Source organism: Panthera tigris, chromosome A2 (assembly GCF_018350195.1).
Source record: "Panthera tigris isolate Pti1 chromosome A2, P.tigris_Pti1_mat1.1, whole genome shotgun sequence".
Classification (NCBI taxonomy): domain Eukaryota; kingdom Metazoa; phylum Chordata; class Mammalia; order Carnivora; family Felidae; genus Panthera; species Panthera tigris.
The window spans coordinates 113107989-113127156 of NC_056661.1; the positions used below are offsets into that span (position 1 = coordinate 113107989).

Genomic DNA, 19168 nt, shown 5'->3' on the forward strand with positions numbered 1-19168 from the left:
AGGGTTCTGTATATTTTGTTAACCTGGCATGGTACCTGGAACGTTGCAGGTGTTGAGTATATCTTTTCATTAAGATGTAAGTTACCCACCATACAATTCACCCCTTTAAAATATTCATCTCAGTGGTGTTTAGCATATCCACAGAGTTGTACAACCATCATCACGGTCAATTCTAGAACATGGTCATCAGCCCCAGAAAAAAAAACCCATATCCATTAGCTCCAATCACCCCATTCTCTCCAGGCTTAGGTAATCACCAGTCTGTTTTATGTCTTTTTAGATTTGCCAATATCTAAATGATCTATAGGCAAGTAAGAGGGATGACAACTCTTTCCCACACACATTTTGAGTGTTGAGGGTATTAAGACAACAGTCTGCAGAGAAAGCCCTCGAGGGAAGTGCGTCCCCAGGGGAGTCATTCCTGTAACCCAGCCTCATGTTGAGATCACATGGAAGTGAACTTTTAAAACAAATCAATGTCGATTGAAGTGGAATCACTAGTGATGGCGGGCTGCCTGTTGGCAGCTGTGGAAAGCTCTCATGGATTCCAGTATGCAGCCTAGGGTTGAGAACCACTGCTTAAGTGAGAACTGATGTTTTGGTGAAGATGAGCAGGTCGTGGGAGCAAGGTTATTTGATCTGAATAGGACCATGATTCTAAAGGGCGTGTGGGAAGAGTTGCAGAATGTGCATCTTGGGGGTGTGAGTCTGGAGGCTGGGTCGGGAAGGAACAGCAGCAGAATGGTGACTGAAAGGATAGGGACAGTGGGCGTACATGGCCTTGAGGGTCCAAATTAAACTGTTACTTAACATGATTTTTATCCAGAGAATAGCTTAGAAGGTAGTGACTGAACAAGACAGGGTAATGGGCATACATGGCCCGTGGGTCCAAGTAAAATCGTTACCCAAAATTGTTCCCATCTAGAGTTATTGTCCTCTGGGCACTCAGGCGGAAACACGGACAAGTTCATGGAGACATTTACACTCTCCTCATCGATGTGACCGAGAAGTTAAAGACAGAACAAATACATGGGGTTATTAGTGGTGGTAGCCTTTCTAAGCCTCAGTGCCTTAAGCGAAAACAAGCAAACAACCAGAGATAGCTTCTTTGCAGAACTCTTATAAGTTACCTGAGACATGGAAAAGAGTGAATGTATGTGAATAAATTTTGTAAGGCCTTATAAATGTTAGGTTTTTTTGTCACCTAGAAATGTGAGTGGTGGGTTTTTTTTTTTTTCAGTTCAGCAACCCTGTGTGTTTTTGTTTTTCTTGAATTCCAGTATAATTGACATACAGTTAATACTAGTTTTGGGAATACGAAAGAGTGATTCAGCACTTTCATACATCACCCGGTGCTCAGCATGATAAGTGTACTCTTGAATCTCCCTAATTCCCCCATCTTCCACCCACCTCCTCTCTGGTAACTGTCTGTCTGTTCTTTGTATTTAACCATGTGGTTTTTTGCTTTGTCTCTTTTCTTGTTCTTTTGTTTTATTTCTTAAATTCTACATATGAGCAAAATCATATAATATTTGTCTTTCCCTGACTGACTTACTTAGCCTTATACTCTCTGGCTCCATCCATGTTGTTGCACATGGCAAGATTTCATTCTTTTTAATGGCTGTGTAATATTCTATTATACGTATACCACTTCTTTATCCATCTATGGATGGACACTTGAGCTACTTCCATAATTTGGCTATTATAAGTAATGCTGCAGTGAACATAGGGGTGCCTAGGTCCTTGTGGATTAGTGTTTTCATATTCTGTGGGTAAATACACAGTAATGCAATTACTGGGTCATTTGGTAATTCCATTTTTAATTTTTGGGGGGACTCTCCATACTGCTTTCCACAGTGGCTGCACCAGTTTGCATTCCCATCAGCAGTGCAAAAGTCTTCCTTGGGGAAGTGAAAGTGTCATCTCATCAGAAGGTTCCCTTTCTTCCTTTGGAATATGCCACTTGGTTAGTTTTCAGAGGATTTTGATATACATGTGGTGTTAGGATTAGTTTGGGTTGATTCATGGCATGTACATCCATCCTTCTCCTTCTCTCGAGTAGAAGCTTCTTCTCTGTAGAGGGGAGCCTCTTTGTTTTTGTTTTTCCCCACCTCATATCATAGTGGCATCCGGGCTGACCCTTAGGTTGATGCTACTGAATGAAGCAATTAGATGGAGCCTTCTGGATTTGCAAAGCTGACTTGAGACATAAAGGGCTCCCTTTTTTGTGTTTGGTTTCCAGACTCATTTTCCTTTCAGCAGATTTCTTCAAGGACTTATGAAGAAAAGAGTGAATTAAAAAGACACATGTGAAATGAGGTTTATATTCCCCAGCCTAAACCTAGGGTAAAGTTTATTATGAAAATGATTACTATAGTGTAAATGACAAAAAATATATTTTAATTAAAAAAAATTTCTTTGTGCACTTATGCAACCACCTATTTGAACATAATACTGTCAAGAAAATATCCGAAAAGTAGTTTGTGAAAATTTAAGTCTCAAGGTATTGCACAACATTTATGATATTCTTTACTATGAGTTACCTGCTTTATTTCCCCTGCTAGATTAAACTGACCCTTTATAAAAAGGGGGACTTCTCTTGGATCCCCTGCACTCAACTGCGTGCACAGTAGGTGCTCAAGCAGTTGAAACTACCAAATTCGGACACAAGACATACAGGTATACTTTCTGTTATTCCTTTTAGCATCAGACATGAAAGTTATTTCAAACCTCCAGTTGCTTCAAGTTGTTTGCATTAAGTAGAAGTTAAAGCCCCAGATCCCTTGCTGATAGGAGGATGCTTATTCAAAAAGATATGATTTTTCTTGTGTCTTTAAGAAAATTGTGTGTCAATACCAAGGCTGTTGCTCATCCCACTAGGAGACTGAGTTTGATTTATTTCTAAGGTAACACTGTGGTCAGAGACAGTAGGAATGTTACGCTGCTTTTCCTATATGTATTCATATCCAGTAGCTCTACTGGAGGAATTCTTCTGGCACCTTCTTTGCTGAAGCTCCATGGTCAACCAGTCAGTCAGACTCCTGCTGCTGCTGCAACACCCCCCGCGTCCAACCCACTCCAAGTAGGGCTCTTACTGCCCTCTCTTCTGGGGGCATGTTTCCATATTAGCGCCCCCCCCTCCCCCACCCAGCCATGGGACTAGCTCCTTACTCATCTTGCTCATTACGGGGTCTCCAGATGCTGTTTCTTATGGAGGAGGTACTCCATAAATATTTGGTGATTGATGACCAAATGAATACATTTCTTAACAAATTCTTTCCTATGATCTTATTTTTTGTAAAGTTGCTTTTGTAAAGAATGATCCTTATTCTTTAAAATCGATTTCTTAGGGTGGCGCCTAGGTGGCTCAGTTGGTTGAGCGTGTGACTTCAGCTGATTTCACGGTTCATGAGTTTGAGCCCCAGGTCAGGCTCTGTGCTGACAGCTCAGAGCCTAGAGCCTGCTTCACATTCTGTGTCTCCCTCTCTCTGCCTTTGCCCTGCTTGCGCTCTCTATCAAAAATAAATAAACATTAAAAAAAAATAGAAGGGTGCCTGGGTGGCTCAGTTGGTTAAGCGTCCATCTTTGGCTCAGGTCATGATCTCATGGTTCATGAGATTGAGCCCCGTGTCGGGCTCTGTGCTGACAGCTCAGAGCCTAGAGCCTGCTTTAGATTCTGTCTCCCTCTGTCTTTCTGCTCCTCCCCCACTCACACTCTGACTCTCTCTCAAAAATGAATAAAACATTTAAAAATTTAAAAAAGATATTAAAATAGATATCTTAGGGCACCTGGGTGGCTCCGTCGGTTAAGCATCCAACTTCAGCTCATGTCATGATCTCACGGTTTATGAGTTCAAGCCCCATAGTGGGCTCTGCACTGTCACTGCCGAGCCTGCTTGGGATTCTCTGTTTCTCTCTCTCCCTCTCTCTCTCTCTCTCTCTCTCTCTCTCTCTCTCTCTCTGCCCGTCCCCATCTCATGCTTTCTGTCTCAAAATAAGTAAATAAACCTTAAAAGTTAAATCAAATAATTAAATAGTTTTCTCTTTGCCTCTCAAAGGAGACAGCTCCTCCCTTTGCAATGCTCCTTTCCACATTGACAGGGCATACAATTCCCTCTCAGAGGAGAGGCCGCCATGTCAGTTCCTGGGCACAGCCAGCAAGCCAGTGGAGTTCCTGCAGACAGGATACCTTCCATGACCCTATCCAAGAAAGGGAAGTCATCTCTTGTAGGGTTGGCCTGGAGTAAAAAGGATGAAATGCCTGAGCAAGATAGTGCATTTTAGCTTTGCTTATGTGGGGGTGATTACTCCATTGAAGCGAATGCATTTCTGTTGGCCTGCAATCCTTCCCAGTATCTAATTCCCTCTCACCTTGTTGGAGCAGCTGTCGATGTATGTAGAGGGCAGGGTCCCTTTCACCTGAAGTCAGATGCAATAATAAACCAGATGTTGAATACTGCAGTTGACAGAATTCTGAGAGGTAAAAATACCGTACTTACCAGGTTGAATTCTGTTTCACAGCGAGAGTTTTATTTGGCTTCTGAGAGTCCAGAGAGAATTCACATGTGTTCTCCAGGCTTTGGTCTTTCGTTTTCTTGTCTGTCATGCTGAGTCTTTTGCTCTGCCACACTGGCAGTTTATTGCATTCAACTCTGATTTTCAAGGTTTCCATCCCAATAACCGAAGGCCTGGACTTAATTGCCATGTTGACGGATGATGCTACAATCGCCACCTGGAATAATGAAGGGCTTCCCAGTGACAGAATGTCAACCGAAAATGCCGCTATCCTAACACACTGTGAGCGCTGGCCTCTGATGATAGATCCCCAGCAGCAGGGAATTAAGTGGATCAAGAATAAGTATGGAACTGACCTGAAAGTCACACACTTGGGCCAGAAAGGGTATGTGAGATCAGAAGGATTGGCTTTCTGCTAAGCTGCTGTGAAATGGGTCTCATTTCTCCAAAGTCCTGGCATTTCTAGACCCCTCTGCTACTGTGCAGTGTGACAGTATGGCACACATTGTTTATCTGCTCGCTCCTGTTTCACGTAAAGTATTTTCGCTGGAAGGTCATTTATGTTGGGTGGCAGCCACTTAATCGGAAGATGAAATTAGGTTGAAGATTGGAACAAACACTGTGCCTGAGTGGAAAAATAGGTCATTTCCCTAAGGCCAAGAATGGAAATTAGATGTACCGTAATCCTTTAGGGCATTTGACATATGGCAACACAAGAATTGTCACCTGCGTTTATAGGCCTAATGGTGATTAGAATCCTATTTCTGAACATATACTTTGCCTAGAGTAGGATTGCAACATGGCTACAAGTCCCAACATGGAATGCCTTAAGATCATTTCTTCGTCACCTTTTACATACAGTTTTTGAGAACTGAATCTACTGAGACTTTCTGTCTTTGGGTCCTCATGACAATACTGTATGATAAATAAAGTCTTGTATGTAGTTGGTTTTCAGTTAATTCTGAATACTTTTAGACTTACTAGTACTTCATTTGACCCTTTTTTCATCTTTTCACACATAAAGTGAAATAAGGAATTTCTGCGGCCGTGCAGATAAATGTACTCCTTGCTTATCTGAATACTTGGGGAAAATTATTTTTGAAGGGGAGAAACTATTTTTGGAGAGTGAGAATGAATGGAGAATTTGGAGAATGAGAATATAATGATAATTTACCACTTACCACAACCGAACCTAAAGGTTTTTTTTTAAATGAATGTTTGACAAAACCACAAGGCATTTAATATATTTTGAATTTTTTTATCAAAAAAAGACCTGTTAAATTAATTTAAATTTATGATGTTTGGATAAGTTACATTTGTCTCAACCATGGTTATTGTCACAAGAACTAATTTACCCATGGACTTAGTCATACTGTTCAATTTCACTTGGAAAATATCACTGTGTAATTCATCTCAAAATCTAATCATTATTTTCTATGTAATCTAATTGAATACTATATGAAAGTTTTCTCTAAGTTTGTCTCACTAAAAAAAATCTACATTACATCAAATATAATTTCAATAATTTGGAACATTTTCCCTGTGCTTATTGAAATCTTATGATATCAATTATGATTGGATTTTAAGGTTTTTGAATGCCATTGAAACTGCTTTGGCCTTTGGAGATGTCATCTTAGTTGAAAATGTGGAGGAAACAATAGATCCGGTCCTTGATCCACTGCTTGGCAGGAACACAATTAAAAAGGGGAAGTAAGTGTTTTTGAATTTTTAACAAATATTTTGTGCTGCATATGAGTGTGATAGCTTTGTTTGTCAGTCTCACGATCAAGCATAGTCCTCTGGAATCTTCTTAGTGATGGTTCTGAGTTTTCATTCCATGGCACCTACATTCCAAGACAAAAGCAACCTCAAACCTTACCCAGACTTTCAGACTGTTTCCTTGATAGGTTTAGATTCATGTTAGCCAATTCCTGATTTATAAACCACAAAATGCATTGCCACAAAGCTGAGGGTAGTTGCTCCTTTATTAGTTCACCCCAAAGAAGTTTGAGTTGGCAAAACACCTGTAGTGTGTTTGCCTAAACTGCAGATCTCTTGTATCCTAAGTCCACACACTTTGTTTTAATTCAGCGTCATCCAGCATAATGGCATCCACAACATGAGGGTTTTGCCATGTTAGTGCTCTTTTCTAATAAACTTGAAATACTTGTAAGCATTAAACTCGTCAGTGGGCCTCTGAAATCATTCCCAAACCAGTAGCGGTGCCACCAACAAGTAGGAACACCCCCAGTGAGCTCTAGTTCCTTCCAAATAGCTGCCATTCCCCCTGGACACCCCACTGTCCAGGACATTCTCCCAGGGCACTGAAGCCACTTCTAAGTAGTCATCACAGCGCTTGCTATAAATGTGTTCAAGGTCACCTGTAGCAAGTATGTCTCTGACCAAGCCTGTGTGGGCTCACAGGGGCTTGTGACATTCCACACGCTCCCTGTGCCTCTTCTCTCAGGACACCAGGCTTCACTAGACTTACTTCACTGCCTTTCCTTCCCTTTTGTTGTTGTTGTTACTGTTTGTCCTTCACAGAGGGATCATTTCAGAATTTTCCCAACACCCTTTTTTTTTTTTTGACATCTAGTCTCAGCCTCAAAGTCACCTGTCTCCTTTCCCATCACCACCTTATTTCTGTCAGTTTTAAGTGGAAATAGGTCTACTTAAGGGTAACTAGCTTCTATTTTTTAAACAGTCCCTAACCGATTAGTATTTATTTTACAAGTAAACCCGTTTCCAGTGACTGACAACTTATAATTGCTTAATAAGCCAAAATTTACCCAGAGTTGCATTTAGAAAAATCTAATAAGCTACTTGACAAACTGTAACTCTGACATAAACATAATTGTAGCTGTGTCTGATGTGTTAAAAATATAGTGTAAAATCCTAAATGCCACTGAAGTGAAATCTTTGTTATTAAGGTTTTGACTCTATTAGGAAGACCTAAAATTTTTTTTCATTGACATACTCATTCTGTAGCTTTAACGTGAACCTTTAATAACACAATTTGGGTGTAAGAAATTTGGTCACATTCTCTTTCTCTCTGTCTCTGTATATTACTTAAATATAGATACAGTAAATATGACTATATATATTTCATGTTATATATTATATACTTAAATATATAAATGATCTAAATACATAATATAAATTTAATATAATTAAATGTATACACACACACACACACATATATATATATATATATATATATATACACACATATATATATAATCTGAAATTTCCAGGGACTGATGAATTTGAGTCCTAATTTTTCTTCAGCATGGATATAATTATGTACTATTGTGAATCCCAGAAGTCTTTTATTTCACAAACAAACATGTAAAGCATCAAGGCTTTATCACAAACAATCTAGCACGACTTATTTGAAGTTATATTATTACTTAAATATGTACAAATTCTATTAGGTTCTATAGAACAGATCATATCATTCCAGTATTTTTTTTAGGTCAGGAGAGTTTTAAATGGTATGTACGAATTTCACAAATGGTTTTTATCATATGCATTTATTACGTTTCTACTTTCTAAACTGTTACATGTGGGAACAATGACTTCTAAGAGTGTAAATTCAGATCTGTACCTCCAGTTTTTCCTACTTCCCTTTCCCTTGTGGATGTTTTTAGTGTCTTTTTCCAGAGAATCTCAGTGCTGGTGGAGTCCCTGTGTATTGTATCAGTCCCTGAGTAAAACTTCTCTGAGTACTGTTATGCCAGGCACTGTACTGCGTCCTGCAGCTTCAAAGCCCAATAAGGTACAGACCCTGCCTTTAAGGAAGCTACATTTCCTTAGGGGAAAGACAGACCTATAAGCAATAAAAGTAGTATTACAGTGCCTTTGGTGTGATGATAGAAGTTCACATGGCAGGGATTCATCATTTCCATAGTGGAGACTTGGAATGGCTTTGTCGAAAAAAGCACACTTGATCAGATGGACATTTAATAGTAGTGTTGAAAGATGAGTGGACATTTGTCAGGTAGACAAGTGGAGAAGAGAATTTTGGAATGAGGGAACTAATACCAAATAGCAAAACACACAGAAGAGCCCAACAGCTTTGGGAGGACTGCAAATAGGATCCGCATTGAGGGAGAGTCTTGTGCTGGAAGGGAGAAAGGGTAGTAAGGCCTGGGTGAGGTGAAAACAGAGACACTGGCAGGACCCCCCAGAGTGGGGATGTCTGGGCACCCACAGATGTCTTCTAAGTTGGCCTTTTTCTATAGGTTGGTAATTCTTTCTCTTTTCCCCAAACACAATAAAAGGGCCCATTCCTATCAGTAACGCTAGTTGACAACAGCAGTGGTTCTTTTTTTTTTTAAGTTTATTTATTTATTTTGAGAGAGAGAGAGTGTGTGTGTGTGCACACAAGGGAGGGGCAAAAGGAGAGAGAGCGAGAATCCCAAGCAGGCTCGGCACTGACAGAACCCAGTGTGGGGCTCCATCCCATGAAACATGAGATCCTGACCTCAGCCAAAATCAAGAGTTGGACACTTAACTGACTGAGCCACCCAGGCACCCCAACAATAGCAGTGGTTCTTGACCAAAGGACCTTGTCCTCCTGGAATAAGAAATCTGTAGTCTCCTTATTTTCACTTGAGAATCATGAGCATAAGTCAGTGGGGAAACTAGTAAAGACTGGTGAGTATCCTAGGATAGTAACATAATCACATTTGTTTCTGAAAGGACCTGCTATTGATGGTGTGAAGTATTGACTGAAGGAGCATGGATGACCTAGGGCCAGGATCTAATTAACAATTATAATCATCCAGTTGAGATATAATATGACCCTAAACTAAGGGATACTAGAGAGTGAGGGGAGAGGACAAATGAAAGGATTCTCAAGGAGTTAATTTCATCAGTTCATGGTCATTAATGGGATTTTGTTGGTAGGGAAAAAAAGGAAGGTTTAAGGGTAATTTCTAGTCTTCTGCCAAGCTAAATGATGTTGGGATTTATAGAGAAATGTGGTAGGGAAAGAGGTAATGATTTCACTTATTAGACACTCAGAGATTGAGGTGCTACTTTAAGATTCTCAAAAAAGGAAGTCTAAGAAGCCAAAGGACATGTAAGTATGGAGCCTGATAAAGAGACCTTGTCTGACCACGTAGATTGGGAAATATCTACACGGAGAGGTAGTTAAACCAGCCTGGTAGATGTGATCATTTTGAAACATGTTGTACAGTCAGAAGATCAGAGATCTTCACAGATGACAAAAATGGGGACTAAAAGAATGACTAAATGTCCTCTCAGATGACCTAGTGATGTGGATTTGGAGTTATGGAGGGGATCTGGAGCCGAAAGCCAAGAAGGAATTCTTGAGACATTTTTGGTGCCAAAAGGTGGGGTTTTTTTAAGCACAGGGACAGGACCTGGGACAGAAAGACCTGCCCGGGATTGTGAGGAGTGACTAACCACATACTTGGGAGTTGGGGGAGGTAAAGGCAAGGTAAGTTTCCAAAAGGACTTTCATCTGCCAAAGAAGATACTGAGATCCTAGGGGCCTAGCTATTGTCAAACTAAGGTGGTTTTTCCCTCTAGCAAAGCATTAACTTTAAGATAGTTCCTGGAGGAATGTATACTCTACCTATCTCTAGTATTTGTCAGTAGGCTGTAGGTTATAAGGAAATTTAATTTTATCTACCATTTCCTTCTGCCTTTGTTTCCCACATCACTATGACTCTCTGACAGTTAATACATATGTTGGAAACATAATTTCTGAACTTTTTTTTCCAAATAAATAGTCACTACCACCTTTCAGTAGAATTCCTATGAATGCTGCTTGGCCATTGTTACTCTTCCTACTCTTTTTCCCCTAAACCTTGTTTATTTTCTCATCAATGTTTTGGAATCCATATATATATATATATATATATATATATATATATATATATAATTTTTTTTTTTACCTACAACTTACAGTGTAATTCAGACCTTTCATTTCTTCATGCTGAATGAGGTAACGTCTTTACAGTCTCTCTCTGCTCACTACTCTCCAACCCAGAGAGTGATTACGATAATCTTTTCCTAACACCGCTTCTGTCACTCACCTGTCGAAGAACCCATTAAGAATTCTGTGTTGTTGGCGCACCTGGGTGGCTCAGTTGGTTAAGCCTCAGACTTCTACTCAGGTCATGATCTCGCGGTTTGTGACTTCGAGCCCCGTGTCGGGCTCTGTGCTGACAGCTCAGAGCCTGGAGCCTGCTTCGGATTCTGTGCCTCCCTCTCTCTCTGCCCCTCCCATGCTCATGCTCTGTCTCTCTCTGTCTCTTGGTAATAAGTAAACGTTTAAAAAAATTTTTTTTTAAAAAAAGAATTCTCTGTTGCCTGTTACATTGAATTGAAGCTCTTCTGTGAAGGCTAGGAAATGCCTTACCTATTTGATACTTCCATATTCCCTTCATTCACACAGATTAATAACCCCCTCCTATGATAGGCTGTTTTACTTACCTTTCTTCAAATCCCAAATTCACTTAATTCAGAATTCACCTGCCACTTAATTTATTAAATGAGAATTTTAAGTTTCCACTTTCAGGGCTTCCCATGCACAGTCCATTCTGTACCGGGCCACTGTGTCATTTTGCCTTTATCTGTCCGTCTTAGAATATGTTTAATTTTTTTTCACTCCTATCTGTATTAGACTACAAGTTCTCTATGGGTAAGAAATACATACTGTATGTCTTTAAAAAGATGAATAAACCAAAGTAAAAATAAAACAATAAAAACATAGACTTATATTTCGGGTATTATGGCAGAGTAGATGTGTGAATGCTGAAAAGCAACTAAATATGTTAACATATTCACATCTTTTGGCACTTGGTTGACCAAAAAAAATAGGACTATAGGAATCAAATAGGCAAGGAACACCGAAGCTGGTTTTCTTCCTGAGGGCACCTGCTAAAACATAATGACCTGGGTCTCTGTTTTGGTGGATACCTAGAACTTGGACCAAGCCATTTGAGGGTGTGAAGTCAGCTAAGAGACTCCTGTATAATGCTAGAAACTGTAGGGGCCCTACCTTCTGCTTAAGGGTAAAATTGTTAAAAACTAAACAAAACCCAGCCCTGCAGAAAGGAATGCTTTCCTTCTTGTACTTTGGCCCTGAAAAGAGGTGGAAAAACATCCTGTGGGAGTTCCTAATCAGAAACCATCCCTCTCGTAAATGTTCAAGACAATTTTTTACTTAGATGCCCTAAAAACCTCAAACCAATAACTTATTTTTCAGTGGCATTGGATAGGTCATACTCCAATGTATTTGGCAGAAGCAAACAAAAATGCTGTCAGGAATTATGTACGTAACCCTAGGCTTTAGAGGATTGTACGAGATACCATTTCAAAGTATCTGTGAGTTCACAGGCAGAAATCACAGAACACAAGGAGATATGGCATCATGAGCAAGAGCCAGTGGAAGCATCAGTAACAGAATCCTTCTCCTTTCTGCTTTATTTTGATTTTCCTTGAATGTCAATAAGGATATGTTTATTGCCTTCCATGGACTGTGTATTGTTAACTTTTGCTAATGTTTTCCACTAGATTTTTCATGAATTTCTTTCATTCCTCATTTTTTTTTTTTTTTGGCTTCCACTCGTTGTACTCTTTCCAACATGATTTTGAATTTATTGTTTCTTTGAATATACATTTTTCCATCTTTTCCCTAGGACTCGCTATGGGAGGAAAAGTTAATGCAGTGATTAATCCACAGTCTTGAACTAGCTATGTAAATATTTTCAAGAGAGGGGCGCCTGGGTGGCTCAGTCGGTTGAGCATCCGACTTCAGCTCAGGTCGTGATCTCACCATTTGTGAGTTTGAGCCCCGCGTCGGGCTCTGTGCTGACAGCTCAGAGCCTGGAGCCTGCTTTCGATTCTGTGTCTCCCTCTCTCTCTGCTCCTTCCCTGCTCATGCTCTGTCTCTCTCTCCGTCTCAAAAATAAATAAAACATTAAAAAAAACTTTAAAAAAAAATTTTCAAGAGAGACTTTAAGGTTGTGAGGTGGGGCTTATGTACTAGCATGTAGTTGTCAGAAATTGGCCCTTGGAGGGGACCCTGGGGGCTCAGTCAGTTGAGCATCCAATTTTTGATTTCAGCTCAGGTCATGATCCCAGGGTTATGAAATTGAGCCCCACATCAGGGTGCATGCATGGAGCATGCTTAGGATTTTCTCTCTCCCCGCCTTCCTCTGCCCCTCTCCCCCATTCTCTCTCTTTCTCTCTCAAATAAATAAGTAAATAAATAAATAATTGAAAAAATAGCACCAGGGTAGAAGAAGTAGCATAAAATTTGGTTCAAATCTTGGCCCGATACCCTCCAGTTTGGTGATGTGGAATAAGTTGTTTAGGCCATTTTTCTATGTTTACATTTTCTTACCTGGTGAGGAAAAAAATACAAACTAAGCATAGCACACATAGGTAGTCAGAATAGATTATGTCTCTTGAATCTTGAACCACTGATAAGTACAGTGAGAGTATGAATCAGAGACTAAGCCAGAGATCCAGAAGTGTAAGTCGTTGTTTTTTGGACGTGGGATGTGTGAAAAAGGAATCAGTCATATCTTTTGATGTTTTAAGGTTCCTCCTAAGAACAATAGAGAGTTTTGGTCATTTAAGTTGTATTATTTAATGCTGATACATATAAAATATGTAACATATAAAATTATATAAAGCATAATGATAAATTAGATAAGTATCTTCCATTCAAATTATGAACTAAATTCTCTAAGCTGCCTCTGTGCTCCTCTCATTTCCCATTGGGCCTCCTCTCCCAAAGGTAGTATTCTAAATTTTGTTATCATTTCAAAGCTTTATTTAAAATAGTTTCATTTATTTTTGTTTGAGTTGGGGCTTTACAAAAATGTCACATAGTGTGTGTGTGTGTGTGTGTGTGTGTGTGTGTGTGTGTATAAAGGGATTTGAAGTTTCTACTATTAGGTGCCTAAGACTTACCCATATTCTTCTAGCTCTAATTGTTTCATTTTCATCATTGAAGTAGTAGTGTCACTTTACCACAATTTATTAAATGTTCTTATTGAAGGGCATTGAGGTTATGTTTATGTTTTCTATTCTAAGAAGCCAGGCTGCTATGAATGGTAACATACTGATGGTTCGTTTATACATCTACAGGTGCACACAGCAAGAGATTCTTCATAGTTCATATTCTGGAGCAGAAGAGTTAAGGTGTAGAGTGTGTGCACAATAAGCTTTAAAACACAACACCAAATTGTTTTCCATAGTGGTCATAGAAATTCAAATGCTCCCCACCAGTGTGTAAGAAATGTGGTGTCTTTGAGAGAACAGAGGTAGGAAATTTGACTCATCTGCTGTTTTGTGTAATACAGTCGAGTTCTGTATTGACTACTGTTAGCCACCTCTGCTGAAGAGGAACTATTTTACTTCCTTTTTTTTTCACACCTCTTAGTTTTGAATGGAAAAAATTGAGAATACTCCACATTTTGTTACCAGTTTATAAAAACTTTAAAAGTACGTTGGAATAATGTTTGATATTTTCGTGATAGTATTATTTTCATCTGACAAAATGTTTAAACAGGGCAAATGCTTTCTTGTTACTTCATGTAACACTAAGAAAAAAAGAAAAATTTTAAAAATTCATACATGTGCAAACTAGAAGGTGATATGCAAAATTAAAATACATTGGTTGAAGTAAGAATTATTTTTCTTCTAATCCTGTAAATGAAAAGGAGAAAACAACGGAAAAGAAAACTAATGAGAAAAGGTCCATAGGGCTTTTAATAGAAATACCCATTTGTAATATTATAACAGGAACAGAAAAATTGTGAGTTTACCTTGATCACATCCCAGACTAACCTACATGATTATAAATTGTCTGATGGGCCTCCTGTTCTGATGTTCAACAATGGACATTTTGCTTAACTTTTTTCTAGGCCCTTCTTTCATTACATTTCTTTGCTGTCCTGTCTGTGCAATTACCTTTGTGCTTATAGACGTTTCCCTTGTATTGTAAAGACAAGATAGCTTGGAAAACAAGGAAAAGAGGATTGCAAAGCGGGTGCATGTCTTCATTGTATCCTATTCCTCCCATGCAGGTGGGATAATCCTTGCATTGCACACTCTTGAAAGTCACATCCCTCACAAAGTTTTCCGCTATTAATAATTTTTTTGTTTTTTTCAGTTCTGTTTGTTTTAGGGACCTTTTTTTAACCAATATTAGTTTATTCTTCCTAATAATGAATGTCTGAGAAGATGCTTGTGATAGATATAGCATAGTCCAAAAGTTGAAGTTCATTAATAATTGGAATGTTGTGGAGTATGAAGTAATGAATACTAATTACTCCTTTCATGTCTGACAGCTCCCTGTGGACCAATACATCAGCCCAGACTTTAATTTGGTTCTAGTAATGGTTTCATCAATAGCACATTAAATCTGTGTTTGAGAAGATATACAGTTGAACCTGACCCACATAGTAGATACCACTGTCATAAAATGGCCACAGGCTGACAACAGCTGGGTAATTACAAATAATTAAATCCACCAAACTCCAGACAATCCTAATTTTAAGTAAAATACATCTTATCATATCAATCGACAGAAAACATATCTGGGGAGATTTATCAACATGTACCTTTTCCAAAGCAAATTTACTGGCTTACATATTAGAGAAGCTGCTGATCTGTGAAACATCTTCGTAAAATTGTATCTCTTTAATCTTTCAAATCCCCCCCCCCCACAAATATTATTGAAGTAGTTTTTGGACTTTAATCTTAGCTGGAGTAACTTTATTGTAAGATACAATTTCAGATTGTTTCTGAACTTATAAATATTTTTTAAAAGACATTTTGTACTTTTCCTCTATTCTTCATGTACTTATCCTTTTAATAATAATCTTCAAGTAGCATGCCCTATATAGAAACTTAAAACTAACAGTGAGGTGCCTGCGTGGCTCAGTCACTTAAGTGTCTGACTCTTGATTTTAGCGCAGTTCTGGATCTCTGAGTTGTGAGTTCAAGTTCCACATGGAGTTCGTGCTGGGTATGAAGCCTACTTTAAAAAGATTAAAAAAACTAACAGAAATATTAGCTATATAATATAAATTTATTTCAAGAAATAATAAGGTAAAAGCTATTTTACAGATATTTATCATGATTGTGTTTCCTAAAAGTGGTACTAAGATTAATAGGGGGAATTGTTTTCAGTTAGCACATTTTCAGTTTGTTCAACATTATTATGTTCCTTGGGTTTGATGCTACATGATTATATTACAGTTGATTATAGATATTTTTAAATGGGTTCTTGGGTGGGACTTTAGAACAATGTTAAATTAAATCCCACACTGTGATAAAATGTGCTCTCTTGAGCTGGAAGCTTCTAGTTTTTAAATAAACTCAGGAGGTATGTAGTTCTCTCATTATATCCCTTGTGGGTAGGAATCACTTTATTTTCAATTCATGCCCTCCTACAATATAACTCAGCATTCTAGTCTCTCCTAATTTCTAAATTCAAAATAAAGTTGAATTACAGAAAAGACCTTTCTGTTCCTAAATTCAATCCAGATTTTTTTTTTTTTGGACACATAGTCGTCTGTGTAGTAGTTGTTTGACTTTATGTGAAGGTAAATTCCAAACAGACCACAGACAAAGAACTTGACCTTATTTTCTTTAAAAAAGCAGTTTTCCTTAAAAAAAAAAAATGCAAATGGAACTAGAATTTTTTCATGCTGCCTTATAATACTTCAGTATGGATATATTGAAATATGGTACATATCAAAATATGTGTCATAATATTTAACATATAATGCATACTATATATATTCTATATCTCAAAGGAAATAATCTATGATTTTCTTGTTTAGCTTCCATTTTTCTTTCTAAGCAATGGTACCTGGAGTCCTGCACCATGAGTCTTTTTTTTTCTTTTTCTTTTTTTTTTTTTTTTATAATTCTAATTGAAGTTTGCTTTTATCTGAGAAGGACGTGTTGGTTATATTAACTATATGAAGCAGCAAAACAACTCATTTCTATTCAGGACTTTCTTCCTTTTCCTGCGCCGCCTGGCCAGCTGCGAGGCTTTCAGCTGAAACCTTTCTTGAGGGGCGGGGTTTGACCAACTCTGCGGCCCCTCCTGCTGGGGTTGCTAAGTAACGCGGCCCGCTGCCGCGCGTCCCCGGGTGCTGCAGCCGCGCTCCTGGCCAAGCTGTCCCGGCCAAGCTGTCGCAGCTCCCAAGGCCAGTGGAGAAGCGGCTAATTTTAAACAGCGGGACGTGCAGTGAGGTTTTAGATGTCTATAGAAAAGTGTTTTTTTTTTCTTTCTTTCATTTCTTGAGTGTGTTTTTACCCCAACCAGCGCGACTGTCTTATTCACTTATCTCAAAATCCACCTGCAATCTCTTTACCTTGACAAACAGGCTCTGATTCCTCCTATTCAGGGAACTTGTGTGAATTGTCCGTCTCCAAAGTGAGAACCTTCATTACACTAATACAGTATCTTAGGGAATTTCTGTCTAAACAGCACTGTGAGAAAGACTTTGCAACCTTTTTAACAAAAGAGTTGTCGTCGTCGTCATCATCAAAATAAAGTCTCCTGCAGCCATTCCTAGTCAAGACCCCAGTCTGCCACAGAAGCAGGTCCTTGTCCTAAACTGAGTATGTTGCTTTTCCAAATTTTGTTTTAGATGGCAATAAAAAAAAAAATAATGATGTTGTTTGTTCATGTGCTCAGAATATCTCATCACTAGGGAAAAGTCATTCAGCAGCAACACTAAATCTTGAGGACAGTTCCACCAACAGTAAAAGCTACTTCCTTACCTTCCAGATACATACCTTAGATATAAAACGTCCAGGTTATAATATCCAACTTGAAATTCTCATCTTGATTATGTTGAGATCATGCTACCTCAACTCACAGAGATTCTGGTTTTCGGGTAAATTTGATGATAGGGAGAAATGTTTCCCCATGTCTGTCACAGAAATGCTGTGAACTTTGGTTAAGCCATCATTTCATGTGTGTGTGTGTGTGTGTTTCTTTTTGTTCTTTTTTTCTTTTAATTTTAGTTAAATCCAAAGTAGTTGACATATAGTGCAATAATGGTTTCAGGAATAGAATTTAGTGATTCATCACTTACATCTAACACCCGCTGCTCATCCCAACAAGTGTCCTCCGTAATGCCCATCACCCATGTAGTGGTTTTGATGTCGTTTGTTTACCAGTCCTTCACAATAGTGATGACCTTCCGTGACTTGAAGAAATTAGAAACCTTTTCATTCCAAAACACCTTTCAGCTGAATTTTGAATAAACTTTGAAAGAATTTTGAAATTTGAAATGTATCTGGTTTTTATTTAAACCTGACCTATGGAAAACCAAATTAATAGTTAATTGTAGATGGTGGTCTTTTATACAATAATTTATTCCACTAGCTAGTGAGCATTTTGGTGTTTTTAAAAGACTCTTTTTTTTTTCCTGAGAGCCAAAAGACAAAATTTTTCTCTACTTTGATTTATTTTAAAGATTTTATAAATTAATTCATTTTATAAAAATATCTACCAGAAATTACAAGTCTTTGGTTAGACCTGGGCACCTCAATAATTAGTACTATTCTCCTTCGTAAACAAGGACAGAATTTCTAAGCAAAGATCAGCAGGGCACGTTCTCTGAGCTGTGTCTTTATATTTTTTCTTCTAGTGGCTATAGATGGTTACTGAGTCCATCATATTTTCTCAGTACTCTTTTGTGATCGACGGTCAGACAGGTCAGTGGAGGCTGGGGTCACAAGCTGTCAGTACCAAACAGCAAATTAACCTACAGTGTGCTGTAGTGAAATGAACTTTATACTAGGAGTCTAGAGACCCAGGTTCTAGTCCCAGCTCTGCCACTAAGCTATGTGACCTTGGACAAGTCATAAACTATTTGGGTCCATAAAAAGGAATCAGTTGAATGATCTCTAGGGGCCCTTCTTGCTCTAAAACTACAAGTCTGCTAGGTGAAATAATGTTTTTGATTCACCCTATGTCCTATCCAATAACACTGTAGTGTTTGTATTATGGAAAATAATTTGATTTCTGATCTGAAGTCATATAATCAGTCACCTGCACACCAGGCAGTGAGAAAAGGGGGCAGGAGAAGGTCACTGTCTTGAAAGGGTGAATAAAAACCCTCTAGGAGCAACCCTACCCAAAGCTTCAGAGATTGCTGCCCCACGTGATTCTCATGGTGGTGTAATGTCAGGGGCAAGTCCTGTTTGTGGGGGACATGGGGCCAGAAAATGGGTTAAGAACTACTCTTTTAAGATAATGGCCACAGTTCCAAGTTTTATGTTGTTCTTCACACCTGCTCTTGCTTCTCATTGGAGTTTAGGTTCAAGAGCTCATAGCTACCCACTATATTCCAGAAGGCATAACCTCTGGACTCCTGTCTTTCACAGAAACAGCGAAGTGATTGTTTGCTTTTCCCACCCCTCTGGTTAACTCCGTTGTTTTTTTGGATCCTTCAAATCATGAGAGAGCACTAGCAGTCTGTTTAATTTTCCCAGATAGGAGATTAACCAAAAATTAACCTAGCAGCAATGATAAAACCCACTGAGTCATTATGCAGTTTTTGCCTTTCATAGATCATAAACACCCCAATTGAGGATAATTTACTATCCCTGGGAAATCTGAACTTATCAAACA

General features: G+C 38.6%; 1 protein-coding gene across 4 annotated transcripts in view; it reads left to right on the forward strand.

Annotated features, from left to right (window-relative positions):
* DNAH11 (dynein axonemal heavy chain 11) overlaps window positions 1–19168 on the forward strand; it is a 356336-nt gene that overhangs the window by 265790 nt on the left and 71378 nt on the right. For all 4 annotated transcript variants that reach the window (XM_042967928.1, XM_042967929.1, XM_042967930.1 and 1 more), the window contains 2 exons: window positions 4665–4900; window positions 6103–6225. In XM_042967928.1, coding sequence (XP_042823862.1) covers window positions 4665–4900; window positions 6103–6225 — 359 coding nt within the window. The remainder of the gene's footprint in view (window positions 1–4664; window positions 4901–6102; window positions 6226–19168) is intronic.